At 39.6% G+C, this 23,185-nt stretch overlaps 1 protein-coding gene across 3 annotated transcripts in view; it reads right to left on the bottom strand.

Annotated features, from left to right (window-relative positions):
- Nucleotides 1–23,185, bottom strand: part of LOC126259967 (serine/arginine repetitive matrix protein 2-like) — a 400,597-nt gene that overhangs the window by 80,727 nt on the left and 296,685 nt on the right. The window contains exon 8 of one of the 3 annotated variants that reach the window (XM_049957081.1): nucleotides 7,744–7,897. In XM_049957081.1, coding sequence (XP_049813038.1) covers nucleotides 7,744–7,897 — 154 coding nt within the window. Of the gene's footprint in view, nucleotides 1–7,743; nucleotides 7,898–23,185 lie in introns of those variants that run through there. The other 2 variants (XR_007546580.1, XR_007546579.1) reach the window with 2 other exon arrangements.

Genomic DNA, 23,185 nt, shown 5'->3' with positions numbered 1-23,185 from the left:
GGTTTGTGGCGTAGCAATTTATGGCTTTTGCACCATGATAATGCACCTGCTCACACTTCACTTCATTGTTTGTTCATCATTTTTTGGTGAAAACAACACTGCATTGATAATGATATTCCCCATACATGGCCCATGCAACTTTTTTCTGTTTCTTAAAAAAGAGAACCTTTAGGGCTGTCGCTATACCAGCTTAGATGAGAGTAAATGTTCATTACTGAATGAGTGTTATCACAAACATCGAGTTTCATAAGTGTTTCAGGGATTATAAGAGTGCTGGCGTAAGAGTATAATATCTAATAAGGACTACTCTGAAGGAGATAACGTAAGTGTAGATGAATAAATAAAATTATTTCCAAGAGATGAAAATTCCCGATGAATTTTTGTCTCATATCATATTTCAAAATCCTGTTCTAATAATACTGAAGCCCAAACTTTTCTGAACATGATAACGTTCTTGGGATTTCCATATTCACATTTTTAAAGGAAATATTCGAAGTTTAAACTTTTCTTAAATACATTATAAATGGCAGCAATTTACAAGTTATGTGTACTTGCTGCCTTGGCTTAAAAATAGCTGTCTGGTAGGAGCATAAGCAACAAACACATGTAACAACGTAACTTGCAGCATCTGAAGAAAATGACTTGGTTGGCCATAAAAATATTGCACAAAAATAAAAAAAATAAAAAAAATACAGCTGTTACCTGGAAGTAGATTATTCTACATCTCCATTTACATCTACATCTATACTTTGAAGGCCACCATATGGCGTGATGTGGATGGTACTCTGTACCGCAACTAATCATTTTCTTTCCCGTTCCACAAGCAAACAGAACGAGGAAAAATGACCATCTATAAGCCTTCATATGAGCCCTAATTTCTCTTATCTTCGTGGTCCTTACACAAAATGTATGTTGATGGCAAGTAAAATCATTCTAAAGTCAGCTTCAAGTCCTGGTTCTCTAAATTTTCTCAGTAGTGTTCCTCAAAAAGAAAATTGCCTCCCTCCAGAGATTCCCATTTCAGTTCCAAAAGCATCTCTGTAATACTGGCATGTTGATTGAACCTAAAGGTAACAAATCTAGCAACACGCCTCTGAATTGCTTCAATGCCTTCCATTAATCCGACCTCGTGGGGATCCCAAACACTTGAGCAGTACTCAAGAATGGGTTGAATTAATGTTCTATTTAAAATCCCCTTTGAAGATGATTTACGCTTTCCTAAAACTCTCCCATTAAAACAAAAGTCAATCATTTACCTTCCCTATTACAGTCCCTATATGCTCATTCCCTTCCATATCGCTTTGCAGTGTCATGCCTAGAAATCTAATCGATGTGGCTGAGTCAAGCAGCACATTACTGATACTGTATCCATAAATTACGGATTTATTTTTCCTGCTCATCTGCATTAACTTAAAATTTCTCTACATTCAGATCTAGCTCACATTCATCGTACCAACTAGAAATACTGTCCAGTTATCTTGTATCATATTGCATTCATTCAATGACGACACCTTCCCAAATATCACAGCACACCAAACAGCCACAGACTGCTGTTCAACCTGTCTGTCAGAACATTTATGTACATAAAGAATAGTAGTAGTCCTATCACGGTTCCATGGGGCACTCCTGGCAATACCCTTGTCTCCGATGAACATTCGTCATCGACAGCAACATACAGGGTCATCTTACTTAAGAAGTTGGGATCTGGATAAATTGAAAAAACCACTGGTTCTTGAAAGTTTTAATGGGAGCATTAGCAACAACTGTCTAAAGCAGGGGAAAGGAGTAAAACTGTAGATGAATTGGTAATTTTGAGAGATGAAATAGTGAAGGTGGCAAAGTATCAAAAGATACAAAAAGACAATGCAAAATAGAAATCCTTGGATAACATAAGATCAGACAATGAAAACCCCAGGATGGAATAATGTCAATACTATGAAAAGAACAGATTGTTACTTACCATATAGCAGAGATGTAAGTCGCAGATAGGCACAACAGAAAGACTGTCAAACAAGTAAGCTTTCGGCCAGAAAAGCTGTCAGCCAGGCCAGATAACACGAGATGTAGAATTTAACTGATGGAAGGCGGAACTACAAATAAGAGAAGGAAAAATAGTGAGAACATGAACTGAAGGAAAGGAATGAAAGAGGAATCCACCTGGTAGAATTTTGCACAGAGAATACTTTAATCATTGCTAACACTTGGTTTAAGAATCATGAAAGAAGGCTGTGTATGTGGAAGACACCTGGGGACAATGGAAGCTTTCAGATTGGTTATATAATGGCAAGACATTCTGAAAGCAAATTTTATATTCTAAGACGTCTGCAGGAGCAGATGCTAACTCTTACAATAATTTACTGTTTATCAACTACAAGTGCAGAAACTGCAGATGGCAGGAAATTAATGTGATGGGACTCGGATAAATTGAAGACACCAGAGGTTGTTGAGAGTTGCAGAGGGAGTATCAAGCAATGATGGACTGAAACAGAGGGAATTAATATAATAGAAAACAACTGGTTAGCTTTGAGAGATGAAATAGTGAAAGTAGCAGACGACCACATGGATAAAAAGACAAGACATAGTAGAAATCATTAGATAACTCAGGAGACATTGAATTTAGTTGACAAAAAGAGAAAATATAAAAATGTAGCAAATGAAGCAGGCGAAAGGGAATACAGATGTCTAAAATACGAGACTGACAGAAAGTGCAAAATTACTAATCAGGAATAGCTAAAGAAGAAATGCGAAGCCATAAAAGCATGTATAACTCTGGGGAAGACAAATGATACCCACAGGACAATTAAAGATACCCTTGGATAAAACAGCAGTAGCTATTAAGAGCTCAGATGGGTAGCCAATAGAAAGGAAAGAAGGGAATGCTGAAAAGTAGCACGAATATACAGCGTGTTACAGGCAAAATGATGTAGTGAACATCACATCAGTATTTACATCATTTGCAGACTAATAATTGTAGCTATTAAGACTAGTATGGTTTTGGGTTGGTTAGTAGCTCCAAGTATGTGTAGTAAGAGCAAGCCATTAATGCTTATTTTCCCTGGGCAGCAGATTAGGTGCTGAAGTGTGGGTGCATGGATGCAAAATGTGTAGCTACACTGACAGTAGGCCATTTATTGGTGCGGTTCCGACCATGCAGAAAACATCAGTTCATAAAGATTGTGGTGAGTTTGTGGGAAGACTGTTTGATGCAGAGACAAAGTGACCAACACACTGGTGTATTTACAAATTAAGGTATCACATACAAAAAATCTGCATTTATATCTAGTACACCCTGTATAAAAGAGATGTGCAAATGGAAAAAAAAAAGAAAAAACTTCAGTATAATATCATGGAAAGGAAGAGAAAGTAGATGAAGATGAGATAGGAGATTGGTACTGCAGGAGTACTGAGATCCTTGGGAGAACATATAAATGACAAAACCATTCCATATGGTATGCATGATTATGAGATAGGTGAAACACACTCAAACTTCACAAAGAATGTAATAATCCCAATTCCAAACCAGGAGGGAGCAGACGACATATGAATATTCCCAAGCCACCAGTTTAATAAGTCAATGTTGCAAAATACTGATCTGAATTATTTTCAGAAGAATGGAAAAACAGGCAGAAACTAGCCTCAGGGAATATCAGTTTGAGTTCCTGAGAAATGTAGGAGCACATGACGTAATACCAGCCCCACAACTTAGCTTACAACATAGATTGAAGAAAGGCAAACCTATGTTTCTAGTACTTTTGGATTTAGAGAAAGATATCGACACTGCTAAATGGAATACCTTCCTTGAAATTCTGAAGGAAACTGATAAAACACCAAGAATGAAAGGTTTTCTACAACTAATATAGAAACCAGATTGCAGTTAATATGATTCAAACAACATGAAATGGAGCCAGTAGTTGAGAAGGGAGTGAGACAGATTCATAACATAATGTTATTGAATCTGTACATTTAGCATGCAGTATTGAAAACAAATGAGAAGTTTGGAACGGGAATTAATTTAGTTTAGGGGCAAGAAATAAAAACTTTAAGTGAATTTTATCCACAGTGGATGCTGCTGAACTCCGTAACTGTTCCTTTATAGGGTGTAGAAAAATTTCCGCTATAAAAGGTTATTTATTTGTCACATGACCGGTTTCAGGCTTACATATAAGTACTGATATATTTTCGACAAGTGCTGCCTTGTCACTTACAATTGTGCCACTTGGATCTGTTTAGTCACCATGGATAGTGTCTTGAAAAGAGGTTAAAAGATTAAGATAAAAAAAATAAAACAAGGTTAATGGAATGTGGTTGAATTAATCAGCCACAGCCTGGGGGATGTTTCCGGAATGAGATTTTCACTCTGCAGCAGAGTGTGCACAGATAGCTCAGTTGGTAAAGCACTTGCCCGCGAAAGGCAAAGGCCCTGAGTTCGAGTCTCGGTCAGGCACTCAGTTTTAATCTGCCAGGAAGTTTCATATCAGCGCACACATTGCTGCAGAGTGAAAATCTCATTCTGGAAACATCCCCCAGGCTGCAGCTAAGCCATGTCTCCGCAATATCCTTTCTTTCAGGAGTACTAGTTCTGCAAGGTTCGCAGGAGAGCTTATATAAAGTTTGGAAGGTAGGAGACGAGGTACTGGCAGAAGTAAAGCTGTGAGGACGGGGCGTGAGTCGTGCTTGGGTAGCTCAGTTGGTAGAGCACTTGCCTGCGAAAGGCAAAGGTCCCGAGTTCGAGTCTCGGTCGGGCACACAGTTTTAATCTGCCAGGAAGTTTCATATCAGCGCACACTCTGCTGCAGATTGAAAATCTCATTCTTGAAACATCCCCCAGGCTGTGGCTAAGCCATGTCTCCGTAACATCCTTTCTTTCAGGGGTACTAGTTCTGCAAGGTTCACAGGAGAGCTTCTGTAAAGTTTGGAAGGTAGGAGACGAGGTACTGGCAGAAGTAAAGCTGTGAGGATGGGGTGTGAGTCGTGCTTGGGTAGCTCAGTTGGTAGAGAAGTTGCCCGTGAAAGGCAAAGGCCATGAGTTCGAGTCTCGGCCCGGCACACAGTTTTAATCTGCCAGGAAGTTTCATATCAGCGCACACTCTGCTGCAGAGTGAAAATCTCATTCTGGAATGTTAAACTTATCTACATATGTTTCTCATTGATACTGTGCTAATGTTTGCAAATGTATTACTGGTCATTAGCTCCTATGGCAACAAAAGCCACAGATGTCTGCAAGAAACAGCATGTTTCTACATGTGCTATACTAAAATGGAAGAGTTCTTGACCTTCCACCAAAATGAAGCATTTTATGTTGCAAGTTTGTGCGACAAGCACATGGCAGGCACTGCTCTGGGTGTGGGAGGACCCACCAGTCCGGCTGTTTTAACAGCATATATGTAGCCTGTATTGTATGATTTCTTCTACAGTTAATTTTGTTATCTGTTAAGCATTTCACATTATAAAGCAGTTCATGGAAAACTTGTGTTGCAGCACAACTCATGCCTTTTGAGTCAAAGTTAGCTCTAAAGAAAAGTAATGAACACAATGTTGTTCTCTTTTTTCTTTTCATCTGCATTTAGACTTACATACACTGAAATGTGATGAATTATTTACAATACATTTCATTTAGAACATAGATACTACATTATAAAAGATGTATTTAAAACTGCTTACTTGTCAAGAGATGGTTACAAAATGAACAAGGAGTACAACATTTTTATGGTATATTTTTAAAATGACTGGAGGAAGAAAAGGACAGGAGTTGTGTTGAAAGAATCATTTAGACATCTGCTGGGGTCATTCAGAAAAATGTGGAATACTTTATCTACAATAGGAACACTGATTCTGTTGGTTGGTTGGTTGGTTGGTTTGGGGAAGGAGACCAGACAGCGAGGTCATCGGTCTCATCGGATGAGGGAAGGACGGGGAAGGAAGTCGGCCGTGCCCTTTGAAAGGAACCATCCCGGCATTTGCCTGGAGCGATTTAGGGAAATCACGGAAAACCTAAATCAGCATGGCCGGACGCGGGATTGAACCGTCGTCCTCCCGAATGCGAGTCCAACTGATTCTGTCAATGAGTTCCAATAGTGATAAGAATATTTTATTGGAACCTCAGACATGCCGTAACTATTTGGTGCATTGTTTACAAGACAGCCTCATTGCACAACTTTGCTAATAACTCCATGCTAGATCAGCACAGAGCCATAAGAAAAATCGTTTTTGTGCCACGTGATTAGGTACATAACTTGGCTCTGCTTACAATGTTATTTATATACAATCATCACTCATTTATTTGTTTATAAGCAAATGCAGCAGCACACCACTCAAAATCTGAAGAGACTCGTTAAGAGTGACACACTGAAGTTGTATTGATGGTAACACCCGAGATGAGAGGTACTCCTTAGAATTCGTGTAAGAAATGACTGGCTGAATAAAATCTTCTCACTATTCAAGCCCCATAAATTTGAACAAAATCCTTGAGGTTTTGATAGCTGTCTCCACTACTGTACTCAGGAGTGCAACTACTTACTGCCAGGGCTGGTATTGCATTCTAATCAAGAAGCCAAGGTAGCAACATCTGAAACCTTCCAAAGTAAGACCAAAGCAATGAATGTGCATCAAGCTCCAGTTCACCATGAGATTAAATGTCAGGTGGCAAGAAGACACAAAGCCACATCTGAAACTGTTGCTGCAGCAGCCTTAAAAATAACAACGATCCATCTTCATTTTTGCTAGGTGTCCAAAGCCTGCCCCTATGTCCAACTGAGTGTGTATTCCTGATCAGTTAAAATGATTACAATTTATTCTATTCTGGGTTACCTCTTTTATGATGGAATTACAATATGATGCACACAGGCCATGACTCTTGTATTTTCAAGTCATATTTTGTGTGTTGTCCAACCAACATTCAGCTCTCCAACTCCATTTGCTCTATGTGGTTAGGAGTGTTCAGAACAACACTAGTGACAGTTGGAATTTTTCAGTTTATGCAGATGTTGCCAGTTTTAAAGGGAACATCTTAAAACCGGGCACTCTTATACTTACAAGGTTTTTAATGGGGCATAGCACCCCAGATCTTGGAGGTTGGCTGAAACACTGGTCTCAGTCCATACCCCTGAAGCATAGGTAATATTTTGCTGTCCACAGCTGCACAGCACAGAAGAAATGCTGCAGGCTTGGTCTCTTCTGCTGAGTCACAAAGCATCCTTTGTTGATGGCACCTGAAAGTATCAGCAATATCCTCCTTTCTGTAACATTTTCTATGAATATGAGCCTCTAATGCTGAAGTACAGCTTGTAGATAGTCACTTTCGGAAACCATTTGCTCTCTGTACCAACATTAATTTATCAGTGAGCATGACGACGAAAACTGTTTGCATTCCAATATTGGTCTGTGTGGGTTGGTTTTCTATACACTAAATAACCAAGCCAAGAATCTGCCTTCCACAACACTAGGACATTCAAAAAAGGTAGCTCACCATCCCTCTCCATCTCAAAAGTAAATTTATTCTTGAGATGAATCCTGTTGACAAGGTCCACAAACTTCTGCAGTGTACTTTTACTGTGAAGTTTTATCACCTTCTTGATCTCACCTCCTGATCTATTAATCAGTTATATTTTTTCTATTTTTTTCTTTTTCTCCTCATTTTCTGGAAAGGGATGCTGACACTGAGGACACCAGGTTGCAGTATCTAAAAGTAATATGTAATCTTAGTTACACACAACCTTTTTGAGGGAAACATCAAAATATTCTTACCTGTGTTAGGATCCAGGTGCTTCTCCTGAATCTGCACATCATCTGATTTCAATACCATATCTGCATCATGGCCTGATGACTGAAGTTTATCCTTTCTCACTGTGTCTTTCAGTTCAGATCTGACTGATATTTTAAGTTTTGATGACTGCACATTCTGTAGAAATCACCAACAGAAAGAAACATGATATATAAAATAATATGTGGCCACATTATATTATCATTCATATATTTCACTTACTAAGGATAAGGTTCTTATTATAATAAATAATATTACTATGTTATGTTACAATGATTAATGGAATTATTGATGTAAGATAGCAGCATGAGAGACACAAGATATGAACTCAGCATAATACGCACACACATCACTATGCTGCTGTCAACGATATGTTTCATGTAATAGATAACACAGCTGGTACCATACTATCAATAAGAAGAGAAGTGAGACCTTTCATCAAAAAGCCCATGAATACTTGCATTTTTAAAAACTACTAGTTTTATACTGGCTTCTCTTAATGTGAACAACAGACACAAGAAAATTCTTGTAAATCATCTCGCCAACCAATGACTTACAGTGAGGGTCAAGTCTGGTTTATAATACCACTACTATCACAGTTGATCATGGACATGCCCTGAGAAGTGCTTTATGAATAGCAGTTTATAATTTTTCTCTGTATGTGGACAGTAATAATTCAGTCCCTAAATTAGATTAGCTAACAAGTAATTTCCATTCCATTGTAACAAGTAATTGTCCTACTTGATTACTTACACCTGTAGAATTTATTACATCCATCCTCTCACATTACCATCTCAAAGAACTATTGCCCCCTATTTTCCCAGCCTCCCCCTCCCCTCCCCCCTTTCTCACAGCCCCTCTTCTCCGACTAAATAGTGAGTGAGTGAGTGAGTGAGTGAGTGAGTGAGTGAGCACACCAGCGCATCAACCTCGGCAATAATAAGGACAAGAGGGAAGAGTGGATGTGGGACATTACTAGGCATAGATACAAACACATCAGAGAGGTATACTGTGAATACAGCATGTCACATTCTACATCTACATCTACATACATACTCCGCAATCCACCATACAGTGCGTGGCGGAGGGTACCTCGTACCACAACTAGCATCTTCTCTGCCTGTTCCACTCCCAAACAGAATGAGGGAAAAATGACTGCCTATATGCCTCTGTATGAGTCCTAATCTCTCTTATCTTATCTTTGTGGTCTTTCCACTAAATGTAAGTTGGCGGCAATAAAATTGTACTGCAGTCAGCCTCAAATGCTGGTTCTCTAAATTTCCTCAGCAGCGATTCATGAAAAGAACACCTCCTTTCCTCTAGAGACTCCCACCCGAGTTCCCGAAGCATTTCCGTAACACTCACATGATGATCAAACCTATCAGTAACAAATCTAGCATCCCGCCTCTGAACTGCTTCTATGTCCTCCCTCAATCCGACCTGATAGGGATCCCAAACGCTCAAGCAGTACTCAAGAATAGGTCCTAATATTGTTTCATAAGCAGTCTCCTTTACAGATGAACCACATCTTCCCAAAGCTCTACCAATGAACCGAAGATGACTATCCCCTTTCCCCACAACTGCCATTACATGCTTGTCCCACCTCATATCGCTCTGCAATGTTCTACATCTACATCCATACTCCACAAGCCACCTGGCGGTGTGTGGTGGAGGGTACCTTGAGTACCTCTATCGGTTCTCCCTTCTATTCCAATTCCAGTCTCGTATTGTTCATGGAAAGAAGGATTGTCAGTATGCCTCTGTGTGGGATCTAATCTCTCTGATTTTATCCTCATGGTCTTTCGCGAGGGAGCAATATACTGCTTGACTTCTCAGTGAAGGTATGTTCTCGAAACTTCCACAAAAGCCCGTACCGATCTACTGAGCGTCTCTCCTGCAGAGTCTTCCACTGGAGTTCATCTATCATCTCCGTAACGCTTTTGCGATTACTAAATGATCCTGTAACGAAGCACACTGCTCTCCGTTGGATCTTCTCTATCTCTTCTATCAACCCTGTCTGGTACGGATCCCACACTGCTGAGCAGTATTCGAGCAGTGGGCGAACAAGTGTACTGTAACCTACTTCCTTTGTTTTCGGATTGCATTTCCTTAGGATTCTTCCAATGAATCTCAGTCTGGCATCTGCTTTACCGACGATCAACTTTATATGATCATTCCATTTTAAATCACTCCTAATGCCTACTCCCAGATAATTTATGGAACTAACTGCTTCCAGATGCTGACCTGCTATACTGTAGCTAAATGATATGGGATCTTTCTTTCTATGTATTCGCAGCACATTACACTTGTCTACATTGAAATTCAATTGCCATTCCCTGCACCATGCGTCAATTCGCTGCAGATCCTCCTGCATTTCAGTACAATTTTCCATTGTTAAAACCTCTCTATATACCACAGCATCATCCGCAAAAAGCCAAACTTCCGATGTCATCGACAAGGTCATTTATGTATATTGTGAATGGCAACGGTCCTACGACTCTCCCCTGTGGCACACCTGAAATCACTCTTACTTCGGAAGACTTCTCTCCATTGAGAGTTTTGTTATCTAGGAACTATTCAATCCAATCACACAATTTGTCTGATAGTCCATATGCTCTTACCTTGTTCATTAAACGACTGTGGGGAACTGTATCGAACACCTTGTGGAAGTCACGCGGAATGTTACGCCCAAATATTTAATCGACGTGACTGTGTCAAGCGCTACACTACTAATGGGAGTATTCAAACATTACAGCATTCTTTTTCCTATTCATCTGCATTAATTTACTTTTATCTATATTTAGAGTTAGCTGCCATTCTTTACACCAATCACAAAGCATGTCCAAGTCATCTTGTATCCTCCTACAGTCACTCAACGACACCTTCCCGTACACCACAGCATCATCAGCAAACAGCCGCACATTGCTATCCACCCTATCCAAAAGATCATTTACATAGTTAGAAAACAACAGCGGACCTACCACACTTCCCTGGGGCTCTCCAGATGATACCCTCACCTCCGATGAATACTCACCATCGAGGACAACGTACTGGGTTCTATTACTTAAGAAGGCTTTGAGCCACTCACATACTTGGGATCCAATCCCATATGCTCGTACCTTAGTTAGGAGTCTGCAGTGGGGCACCGAGTCAAACGCTTTCCAGAAGTCAAGGAATATGGCATCCGTCTGATACCCTTCATCCATGGTTTGCAAGATATCATGTGAAAAAAGGGCGAGTTCCGTTTCGCAGGAGCGATGCTTTCTAAAGCAGTGCTGATGCATGGACAGCAACTTAGTCTCAAGGAAATTCATTATATTCAAAATGAGAATACGTTCGAGAATCCTGCAACAAACCGATGTTAAGGATATTGGTCTGTAATTTTGAGGATCCATCCTTCTACCCTTCTTATATACAGGTGCCACCTGCACTTTTTTCCAGTCACTCCGCACTTTACATTGGGCAAGACATTCGCGGTAAATGCAAGCGAAGTAAGGAGCCAATGCAGTAGAGTACTCTCTGTAAAACTGAATTGGAATCCCATCAGGACCTGGAGATTTATTTATTTTCAACCCATTCAGCTGCTTCAGAACCCCAGGGATGTCTATCACTATGTGATCCATACAGGAATCTGTACGAGACTCAAACGGCGGTATGTTTGTACGATCCTCCTGCGTGAAAGATTTCTCAAATGCTAAATTTTAAATTTCAGATTTCGTTTTGCTGTCATCCGTTGCCAGGCCAGACTGATCAGGGAGTGACTGGATGGAAGCCTTCGACCCGCTTACCGATTTTACGTAAGACCAGAATTTCCTTGGATTTTCAGCAAGATCTTTTGCTAAGAAATGACGGGGGTATTGGTTGAATGCTTTGCGCATCGCTCTTTTTACAGCAGCACGAATTTCTACTAACTTCATCTACATCTACATTTATAATCCGCATTCCACCCAATGGTGTGTGACGAAGGCCACTTTACGTGCCACTGTCATTACCTCCCTTTCCTGTTCCAGTCGTGTATGGTTCGCGGGAAGAACGACTGCCGGAAAGCCTCCGTGCGCGCTCAAATCTCTCTAATTTTACATTCGTGATCTCCTCGGGAGGTATAAGTAGGGGGAAGCAATATATTCAATACCTCATCCAGAAACGCACCGTCTCGAAACCCGGACAGCAAGCTAAACCATGATGCAGAGCGCCTCTCTTGCAGAGTCTGCCATTTGAGTTTGCTAAACATCTCCGTAACGCTATCACGCTTACCAAATAACCCTGTGACGAAACGCGCCGCTCTTCTTTGGATATTCTCTATCTCCTCCGTCAACCCGATCTGGTACGGATCCCACACTGATGAGCAATACTCAAGTATAGGTCGAACAAGTGTTTTGTAAGCCACCTCCTTTGTTGATGGACTATATTTTCTAAGCACTCTCCCAATGAATCTCAACCTGGTACTCGCCTTACCAACAATTAATTTTACATGACCATTCCACTTCAAATCGTTCTACGCATACGCCCAGATATTTTACAGAAGTAACTGCTACCAGTGTTTGTTCCGCTATAATATAATCATACAATAAAGGATCCTTCTTTCTATGTATTCGCAATACATTACATTTGTCTATGTTAAGGGTCAGTTGCCACTCCCTGCACCAAGTGCCTATCCGCTGCAGATCTTCCTGCATTTCGCTGCATTTTCTAATGCTGCAACTTCTCTGTATACTACAGCATCATCCGCGAAAAGCCGCATGGAACTTCCGACACTATCTACTAGGTCATTTATATATATTGTGAAAAGCAATGGTCCCATAACACTCCCCTGTGGCACGCCAGAGGTTACTTTAACGTCTGTAGACATCTCTCCATTGAGAACAATATGTTGTGTTCTGTTTGCTAAAAACTCTTCAATCCAGCCTCACAGCTGGTCTGATATTCCGTAGGCTCTTACTTTGTTTATCAGGCGACAGTGCGGAACTGTATCAAACGCCTTCCGAAAGTCAAGGAAAATGGCATCTACCTGGGAACCTGTATCTAATATTTTCTGGGTCTCATGAACAAATAAAGCGAGTTTGGTCTCATACGATCGCTGTTTCCGGAATCCATGTTGATTCCTACAGAGTAGATTCTGGGTTTCCAGAAATGACATGATATGTGAGCAAAAAACATGTTCTAAAATTCTACAACAGATTGACGTCAGAGATATAGGTCTATAGTTTTGCGCATCTGCTCGATGACCCTTCTTGAAGACTGGGACTACCTGTGCTCTTTTCCAATCATTTAGAACCTTTCGTTCCTCTAGAGACTTGCGGTAATTGGCTGTTGGAAGGGGGGGAAGTTCTTTCGCGTACTCTTTGCCTGTCCTCATTCTCCTGATCTTTCACGTACCGCGAGCGCAACTGCCTTTGCTTCCTGAGCATTCTCCGAATTGCGCTGTTAAACAACAGTGGGTCTTTTCCACCCGTAACCCACTTTTACGGCACATACTTGTCCAATGCGTGATTTACAATATGTTTAAAATTTGCCCATAATTCTTCCACGTTCATCGTACTGAAAGTAAATGAAGTCGATTCATTTACTAAGTGGAATGCTAACAACTGCTTACCTGCTCTTTCTAGTAAGAATACTCTCCTAGCCTTCTTGACCAACTTTTTAACTTTCGTACCCATAGTCGTAATGACAGCATCAGGATCACTAATCCCAGTCTCAACACTGACACTGTCGATGAGGTCTGGTCTGTTCATGGCAACCAGATCTAAAATATTTCCATTACGTGTTGGCTGTCGATTTAGCTGCTCAAGACAGTTTTCGGATAATGTGTTCAAAAGTAATTGTTGAAAACACTATGAAGGTACAACTCTTTCCCATTCACGACAGTTGTAGTTCAACCAAATGATTCTGGTTATGTAGTTTAACCAAATACATCTGGTCATCAAGTAGGAAAAAAAAAATGTGATCACAATCCAACGGGATCCTTATGCCTCAGGAGTATAACTAATTAAAAATAGTTGAATGAAAGGCTGTGTCTTTATTTCTCAAACAACTTTTATCCTATAGTAAAATTGTACAGGATATAAGATCGACAATAGAATCAATCAACATGTACATCCATAATGTGCATTCAGAAAGATGGAAAGGTTGAGTTTTAACATTTTGTCACCATCACCAACAGAAATTCAGATTGGATGAAAATGAGAAGGGAAATTAATCTTGTTTTTAACAGAACATCCAAGCTTTTGCTTCAAACCACTTATGAGAACCATGGAAAACCTTAATCAGAATGGCAACAGTTTTTGTTGAACTGAAAAACATAGGTACTCACACAAGATAAAGCTTACAATGAACAACTCTATATGTGGGTGAACTTTTAAGAATGACAAGGAACATTTTAGAAATGAATGCTACACAAATGATGTTCATGAGGGGGAAAAAGGTGGGAGAGGGGGCGGGGGGGGGGTTGAAATAAGCTCATTCTGTCACAGCTAATTGATGGTGATATTTTCTTTTATATAAAAAAAGTGTGTTTTGTATTGTATCTTGAAGATTACAATTAAAGATATGTGCTGCTTTTAACCGATACACTCGCAATACTTATTGGCTGTTTAATGACTGTATAATGCAGTACACACCCCCCCACGAACCATGGATCTTACGGTTGGTGGGGAGGCTTGCGTGCCTCAACGATACAGATAGCCGTACGGTAGGTGCAACCACAACAGAGGGGTATCTGTTGAGAGGCCAGACAAATGTGTGGTTCCTGAAGAGGGGCAGCAGCCTTTTCAGTAGTTGCAGGGGCAACAGTCTGGATGATTGACTGATCTGGCCTTGTAACACTAAGCTAAATGGCCTTGCTAGGCTGGTACTGCGAACGGCTGAAAGCAAGGGGTAACTACAGCCGTAATTTTTCCCGAGGGCATGCAGCTTTACTGTATGGTTAAATGATGATGGCATCCTCTTGGGTAAAATATTGTTGTTGTTGTTGTTGTTGTGGTCTTCAGTCCTGAGACTGGTTTGATGCAGCTCTCCATGCTAATCTATCCTGTGCAAGCTCCTTCATCTCCCACTACCTACTGCAACCTACATCCTTCTGAATCTGCTTAGTGTATTCATCTCTTGGTCTCCCTCTACGATTTTTACCCTCCACGCTGCCCTCCAATGCTAAATTTGTGATTCCTTGATGCCTCAAAACATGTCCTACCAACCGATCCCTTCTTCTAGTCAAGTTGTGCCACAAACTTCTCTTCTCCCCAATCCTATTCAATACCTCCTCATTAGTTACGTGATCTACCCACCTTATCTTCAGCATTCTTCTGTAGCACCACATTTCGAAAGCTTCTATTCTCTTCTTGTCCAAACTGGTTATCGTCCATGTTTCACTTCCATACATGGCTACACTCCATACAAATACTTTCAGAAACGACTTCCTGACACTTAAATCTATACTCGATGTTAACAAATTTCTCTTCTTCAGAAACGCTTTCCTTGCCATTGCCAGTCTACATTTTATATCCTCTCTACTTCGACCATCATCAGTTATTTTACTCCCCAAATAGCAAAACTCCTTTACTACTTTAAGTGTCTCATTTCCTAATCTAATCCCCCATGCATCACCCGATTTAATTTGACTACATCCCATTATCCTCGTTTTGCTTTTGTTGATGTTCATCTTATATCCTCCTTTCAAGACACTGTCCATTCCGTTCAACTGCTCTTCCAAGTCCTTTGCTGTCTCTGACAGAATTACAATGTCATCGGCGAACCTCAAAGTTTTTACTTCTTCTCCATGAATTTTAATACCTACTCCGAATTTTTCTTTTGTTTCCTTTACTGCTTCCTCAATATACAGATTGAATAACATCGGGGAGAGGCTACAACCCTGTCTCACTCCTTTCTCAACCACTGCTTCCCTTTCATGCCCCTCGACTCTTATAACTGCCATCTGGTTTCTGTACAAATTGTAAATAGCCTTTCGCTCCCTGTATTTTACCCCTGCCACCTTCAGAATTTGAAAGAGAGTATTCCAGTTAACGTTGTCAAAAGCTTTCTCTAAGTCTACAAATGCTAGAAATGTAGGTTTGCCTTTTCTTAATCTTTCTTCTAAGATAAGTCGTAAGGTTAGTATTGCCTCACGTGTTCCAACATTTCTACGGAATCCAAACTGATCTTCCCCGAGGTCCGCTTCTACCAGTTTTTCCATTCGTCTGTAAAGAATTCGCGTTAGTATTTTGCAGCTGTGACTTATTAAACTGATAGTTCGGTAATTTTCACATCTGTCAACACCTGCTTTCTTTGGTATTGGAATTATTATATTCTTCTTGAAGTCTGTGGGTATTTCGCCTGTCTCATACATCTTGCTCACCAGATGGTAGAGTTTTGTCATGACTGGCTCTCCCAAGGCCATCAGTAGTTCTAATGGAATGTTGTCTACTCCCGGGGCCTTGTTTCGACTCAGGTCTTTCAGTGCTCTGTCAAACTCTTCACGCAGTATCTTATCTCTCATTTCATCTTCATCTACATCCTCTTCCATTTCCATAATACTGTCCTCAAGTACATCGCCCTTGTATAAACCCTCTATATACTCCTTCCACATTTCTGCCTTCCCTTCTTTGCTTAGAACTGGGTTGCCATCTGAGCTCTTGATATTCATACAAGTGGTTCTCTTCTCTCCAAAGGTCTCTTTAATTTTCCTGTAGGCAGTATCTATCTTACCCCTAGTGAAACAAGCCTCTACATCCTTACATTTGTCCTCTAGCCATCCCTGCTTAGCCATTTTGCACTTTCTGTCGATCTCATTTTTGAGATGTTTCTATTCCCTTTTGCCTGCTTCATTTACTGCATTTTTATATTTTCTCCTTTCATCAATTAAATTCAATATTTCTTCTGTTACCCAAGGATTTCTACTAGCCCTCGTCTTTTTACCTACTTGATCCTCTGCTGCCTTCACTACTTCATCCCTCAAAGCTACCCATTCTTCTTCTACTGTATTTCTTTCCCCCATTCCTGTCAATTGTTCCCTTATGCTGTCCCTGAAACTCTGTACAACCTCTGGTTCTTTCAGTTTATCCAGGTCCCATCTCCTTAAATTCCCACCTTTTTGCGGTTTCTTCAGTTTCAATCTACAGTTCATAACCAATAGATTGTGGTCAGAATCCACTTTACGGAGGTAAAATAGTCCCCCATTCGGATCTCCGGGCGGGGACTACTCAGGACGACGTCGTTATCAGGAGAAAGAAAACTGGCATTCTACGGATCGGAGCGTGGAATGTCAGATCCCTTACTCAAACAGGTAGGTTAGAAAATTTAAAAAGGGAAATGGATAGGTTAAAGTTAGATACAGTGGGAATTAGTGAAGTTCGGTGGCAGGAGGAACAAGACTTCTGGTCAGGTGAATACAGGGTTATAAATACAAAATCAAATAGGGGTAATGCAGGAGTAGGTATAATCATGAATAAAAAAATAGGAGTGCAGGTAAGCTACTACAAACAGCATCATGAACGTATTATAGTGGCCAAGATAGACACGAAGCCCATGCCTACTACAGTAGTACAAGTTTATATGCCAACTAGCTCTACAGATGACGAAGAAATTGAAGAAATGTATGATGAGATAAAATAAATTATTCAGGTAGTGTAGGGAGACGAAAATTTAATAGTCATGGGTGACTGGAATTCAACAGTAGGAAAAGGGAGAGAAGGAAACAAAGTAGGTGAATATGGACTGAGGCTAAGAAATGAAAGAGAAAGCCGTCTGTTAGAATTTTGCACAGAGCATAACTTAATCACAGCTAACACTTGGTTCAAGAATCATAAAAGAAGGTTGTATACATGGAAGAATCCAGGAGATACTAAAAGATATCAGATAGATTATATAATGGTAAGAGAGAGATTTAGGAACCAGGTTTTAAATTGTAGGGCATTTCCAGGGGCAGATGTGTACTCTGACCACAATCTATTGGTTATGAACTGTAGATTAAAACTGAAGAAATTGCAAAAAGGTGGGAATTTAAGGAGATGGGACCTGGATAAACTGAATAAACCAGAGGTTGTACAGAGTTTCAGGGAGAGCATAAGGGAACAATTGACAGGAATGGGGGAAAGAAATACAGCAGAAGAAGAACAGGTAGCTCTGAGGGATGAAGTAGTGAAGGCAGCAGAGGATCAAGTAGGTAAAAAGACGAGGGCTAGTAGAAATCCTTGGGTAACAGGAGAAATATTGAATTTAATTGGTGAAAGGAGAAAATATAAAAATGCAGTAAATGAAGCAGGCAAAAAGGAATACAAACGTCTCAAAAATGAGATCGACAGGAAGTGCAAAATGGCTAAGCAGGCATGGCTAGAGGACAAATGTAAGGATGTGGAGGCTTATCTCACTAGGGGTAATATAGATACTGCCTACAGGAAAATTAAAGAGACCTTTGGAGGAAAGAGAGCCACTTGCATGAATATCAAGAGCTCAAATGGAAACCCAGTTCTAAGCAAAGAGGGGAAAAGCAGAAAGGTGGAAGGAGTATATAGAGGGTCTATACAAGGGCGATGTACTTGAGGACAATATTATGGAAATGGAAGAGGATGTAGATGGAGATGAAATGGGAGATACAATACTGTGTGAAGAGTTTGACAGAGCACTGAAAGACCTGAGTCGAAACAAGTCCCCGGAAGTACACAACATTCCATGAGAACTACTGACGGCATTGGGAGAGCCAGTCCTGACAAAACTCTACCATCTGGTAAGGAAGATGTATGAGACAGGTGAAATACCCTCAGACTTCAAGAAGAATATAATAATTCCAATCCCAAAGAAAGCAGATGTTGACAGATGTGAAAATTACCGAACTATCAGTTTAATAAGTCACAGCTGCAAAATACTAATGCGAATTATTTACAGATGAATGGAAAAACTGGTAGAAGCCGACCTCGGGGAAGATCAGTTTGGATTCCGTAGAAATGTTGGAACACGTGAGGCAATACTGACCTTACGACTTATCTTAGAAGAAAGATTAAGGAAAGGCAAACCTACGTTTCTAGCATTTGTAGACTTAGAGAAAGCTTTTGACAATGTTGACTGGAATACTCTCTTTCAAATTCTAAAGGTGGCAGGGGTAAAATACAGAGAGCGAAAAGCTATTTACAACTTGTACAGAAACCAGATGGCAGTTATAAGAGTCGAGGGGCATGAAAGGGAAGCAGTGGTTGGGAAGGGAGTGAGACAGGGTTGTAGCCTCTCCCCGATGTTATTCAATCTGTGTATTGAGCAAGCAGTAACGGAAACAAAAGAAAAATTCGGAGTAGGTATTAAAATCCAGGGAGAAGTAGTAAAAACTTTGAGGTTCGCCGATGACATTGTAATTCTGTCAGAGACAGCAAATGACTTGGAAGAGCAGTTGAATGGAATGGACAGTGTCTTGAAAGGAGGATATAAGATGAAAATAAAAGAAAGCGAAACAAGGATAATGGAATGTAGTCGAATTAAGTCGGGTGATGCTGAGGGAATTAGATTAGGAAATGAGACACTTAAAGTAGTAAAGGAGTTTTGCTATTTGGGGAGCAAAATAACTGATGATGGTCGAAGTAGAGAGGATATAAAATGTAGACTGGCAATGGCAAGGAAAGCGTTTCTGAAGAAGAGAAATCTGTTAACATTGAGTATAGATTTAAGTGTCAGGAAGTCGTTTCTGAAAGTATTTGTATGGAGTGTAGCCATGAATGGAAGTGAAACACGGACAATAAATAGTTTGGACAAGAAGAGAATAGAAGCTTTCGAAATGTGGTGCTACAGAAGAATGTTGAAGATTAGGTGGGTAGATCACGTAACTAATGAGGAGGTATTGAATAGGATTGGGGAGAAGAGAAGTTTGTGACACAACTTCACTAGAAGAAGGGATCGGTTGGTAGGACATGTCCTGAGGCATCAAGGAATCACAAATTTAGCTTTGGAGGGCAGCGCGGAGGGTAAAAATCGTAGAGGGAGACCAAGAGATGAATACACTAAGCAGATCCAGAAGGATGTAGGTTGCAGTAGGTAGTGGGAGATGAAGGAGCTTGCACAGGATAGATTAGCATGGAGAGCTGCATCAAACCAGTCAGGACTGAAGACCACAACAACAACAACAACAACAATGCAGTACACACAAGATTCTAACATGGGAATGTGCTATGAATTTGGAAGCTCTGTGTTATTTCATACAGGTAGTTTCCACCCTGGCAGTAATGTGCATACAACTGCTTTTCAGAACAAAAGGCAAAACTGAAAGGTTATAAAATATTGAGATGTGTGTTGTCGTCACATACAAACATCTCAAAATGACCAGGAAAAAGAACAAGTAATAAGCAAATGACATATATGATGCAGTCAGTATTGTGTGTTTAAAGTGTTTTGAATGTGCTGCAGACACCATATTCGTATGAGGTCTACTGAAAGTACTGCAAACGAATATCACTTAAAATCTCAATATTTTCTAAACCAAGACCTCCAAGGAAGAGTATTTTTTCCTTAATGAATATAGAGAGAAAGAGTCATAAAAGTAATGATTAACTTACTGTTAATAATACTAATTACAACAACATTCTCCATCAACATATCCTCTGTTAAATAATTACTATCTAAAATGATAGTGCTTTTATTGTTATGAATCCATTGTCACTATGTTCACCTGTTCTGTGTGTATGTGTAATATTTTTCAGTCCAAAACAATACTGCTAAAAAATAACTGTCTTAATATCTGAGGGCTTTTTTGACAGTGAGGCTAAAATCATTTCCATTTGAGGCCTTATGACTTTTTTTGAGCAGTAAGAATAGTATCACTTCCGCAAAAAATCTTTTGAAGTCAACGAGATATGTTTGTATACCACTAGCCTATAAACATTGCATTACAGTTTAAAAGGTGTCTGCATTGAGATGAAGCACTAACTACGTCAGAGGAAGCCAAGTGAGGGAATTAACTGCACCTTGAAGTGATTTAAACAAGTAACAGAAAAAGTGAATCTATATGGCCTACCAAATACAAGTTGTATTAGTCACCACGACTGTAAGATTAAAGGATTTGCTCTTACGTTATGTACATACAAGGAATGTACTATAAGAACTGGAAGTTAGACAGCAGTTATAGTAACAATGTTACTGATTCCTCCATGCCACTTTGTGAAATTTATTGATAACAGTACACAACACAAAATAATGGAAAAACCTGTTTTTCTTTAGAATCACTGTTGGTATGCACTGTTATATCTCACAGGTTTGGGAAATTGTGTCTTTTTATCAGGGAGATACATAGGCTCTTTTTTACCTGGGAAATAATGAACAAGAGAAAGAATTTCTGAGAACAAGAGTTGTTATACGAAGCAAGAATAATTTGTTTGAAGTTAAATCAGTAACATATGAACTGAGAATGGTAAATGAATATGAGCAAAGTGCCACATCAGAAACTTTATTGTGACACTACATTTTCAAAGAGCCATAAAGTTGTGAATTTTAATAAGACTCCTGAAATATCTCAATATACTCAGTCAGTTCCTTGATAGGTCTGAGAATTTCCTGCTTGATGAATTTTTTTTTCTGTACATACTGTATTTAACAACAACAACACCAATAATAATACCTACACACAACATATACAGGAAAAATGTCCTCATACAAGAAATTTATATCATCTCTGAATCCATGTGTGGAAAAGATTATTCACATTGCCACTGCTATAAGACAACAAAAAGTTTGTGTATAGAGATTTGTGTAATACAAGCCATATTACATCTCAAAGCCCTATTACTGGTATAGGATATTGTTATAACTGCCAATAATGAGCAACAGATGCAAATGTCCTGGAGCTTGCATCTGGATGAACATCCCATTAACAATGAGCTCAATGCATTTGGGAGCACAAGCTTGTACTGAAAATGTACATGGCAGGTAAGCAGTAGTGTCCTTTGCACAGAGACAATTCCACTATTTTATGTAGGTGATTTAGAAAAAAAGCTGTATTTGGAATTTTAGTCATGGAACTGAATCCCAGTTCTCCCAAATGAAAGTAAAACATGTTAACTGCTACACAACCTCACAAGGTCAAAATGTTTCTCCATGCCACAGTGTGACACAGTTATCAGAGCAATATGTGGATTAATGGCAACATGCTTTTCGCTCTGATTGATTCTGCTCCAACTGTCAAGTAAACTAGTCACCTTATTGTTTGAAGTCATGAAAGAGATGTGCAACATCACATATTTGTAGACACAAAGTACTCTGTGGCACACAATGCATTAGTCTGGCAAGCTATCAATCAGAGTTGATTATCATCTCTTAAATCTTTGGAAAATGTGATTATTACACAACAATTTGAAAATAAAGTTATACAACCCATATCTTCTACAATTTTATAGCATAATATACATTTTACTCCACAATCTTCGTATCACTACAAGTACCCAAAGCAGGCAGATGAGGTGACCCTCCTTTCTGGGGATTAAAAGAGAAGTGAACCATTGCCTTGTGATGGAGTAGTAACTCCAAAGACTACTATAACAAAGGATTCTTTGTAATTGATTGGCCTAGTAATTCAGCTTCTAAAAAACCGACCCAGCAAATAGAATGAAATAATGTGGGACATGATGATGATGATGATGATGATGATGAATCATGTCAAATAAGGGCACATTTGGTGTCTAATGGGTTGACATATTCTCAATCATCAATGTACACAAGTACAAAATTGTCTCAACATGTACACTGCCTAGGAACAATCAGCTAACAAGCCATTATAGTGCGCACATTACATAGCACATGGGATGAGTTTTATTAAGTCAAATAGCACATTTAGAAGGAGTGTAGAATTTTAATTCTTAGCACATTGAATCTGACGAGCTACTGATGCAGATAGTTAAAAACAGTAATTGTGTGAAACAAAGTTTTTGAAACTATACAGTTACTTGCGATTCACTTGAAAGGAATGTGTGATACTATGACATAAAACTGCACAGAATGAAGGTAGCTAACTGGTTTCAAATTCTGAACATTGCTGTTGTGCTTTCGTATTTGACACATCATTGGTTACCATGAAACAGCTACACCCACAAAAGCAGGAACTGCTCAGGAAAATACAGCATCTGGCATATACGTATGGCATGAAACTAACACGTCCAACCTATAATTGCTACAATGCACTTAAGAGTCATCTAAATCTTCTAACTTGAATCTCATAGTCTCTAGCTGAGAATCACTCAGGAAGCACATCACTGTTTGCAGTCCTTCCCAGACCCTTGCTGCACTGAGAACAGCCTCACACTAAGAATTGTATTCCTTTTTATACAGCTCACAGACACTGTAATTAACAGCATAAGACGTTATTGTTAAGTCTTATATTTTGCTTGCAATATCTGACTCACTTGTACCACATTTTTACATTTCATTTCATATATGTTCTACATTATAAAATAAATTATTTACCTAAGG

Source organism: Schistocerca nitens, chromosome 5 (genome assembly GCF_023898315.1).
Source record: "Schistocerca nitens isolate TAMUIC-IGC-003100 chromosome 5, iqSchNite1.1, whole genome shotgun sequence".
Classification (NCBI taxonomy): Eukaryota; Metazoa; Arthropoda; class Insecta; order Orthoptera; family Acrididae; genus Schistocerca; species Schistocerca nitens.
This window is presented reverse-complemented; position numbering and strand designations above follow the sequence as displayed.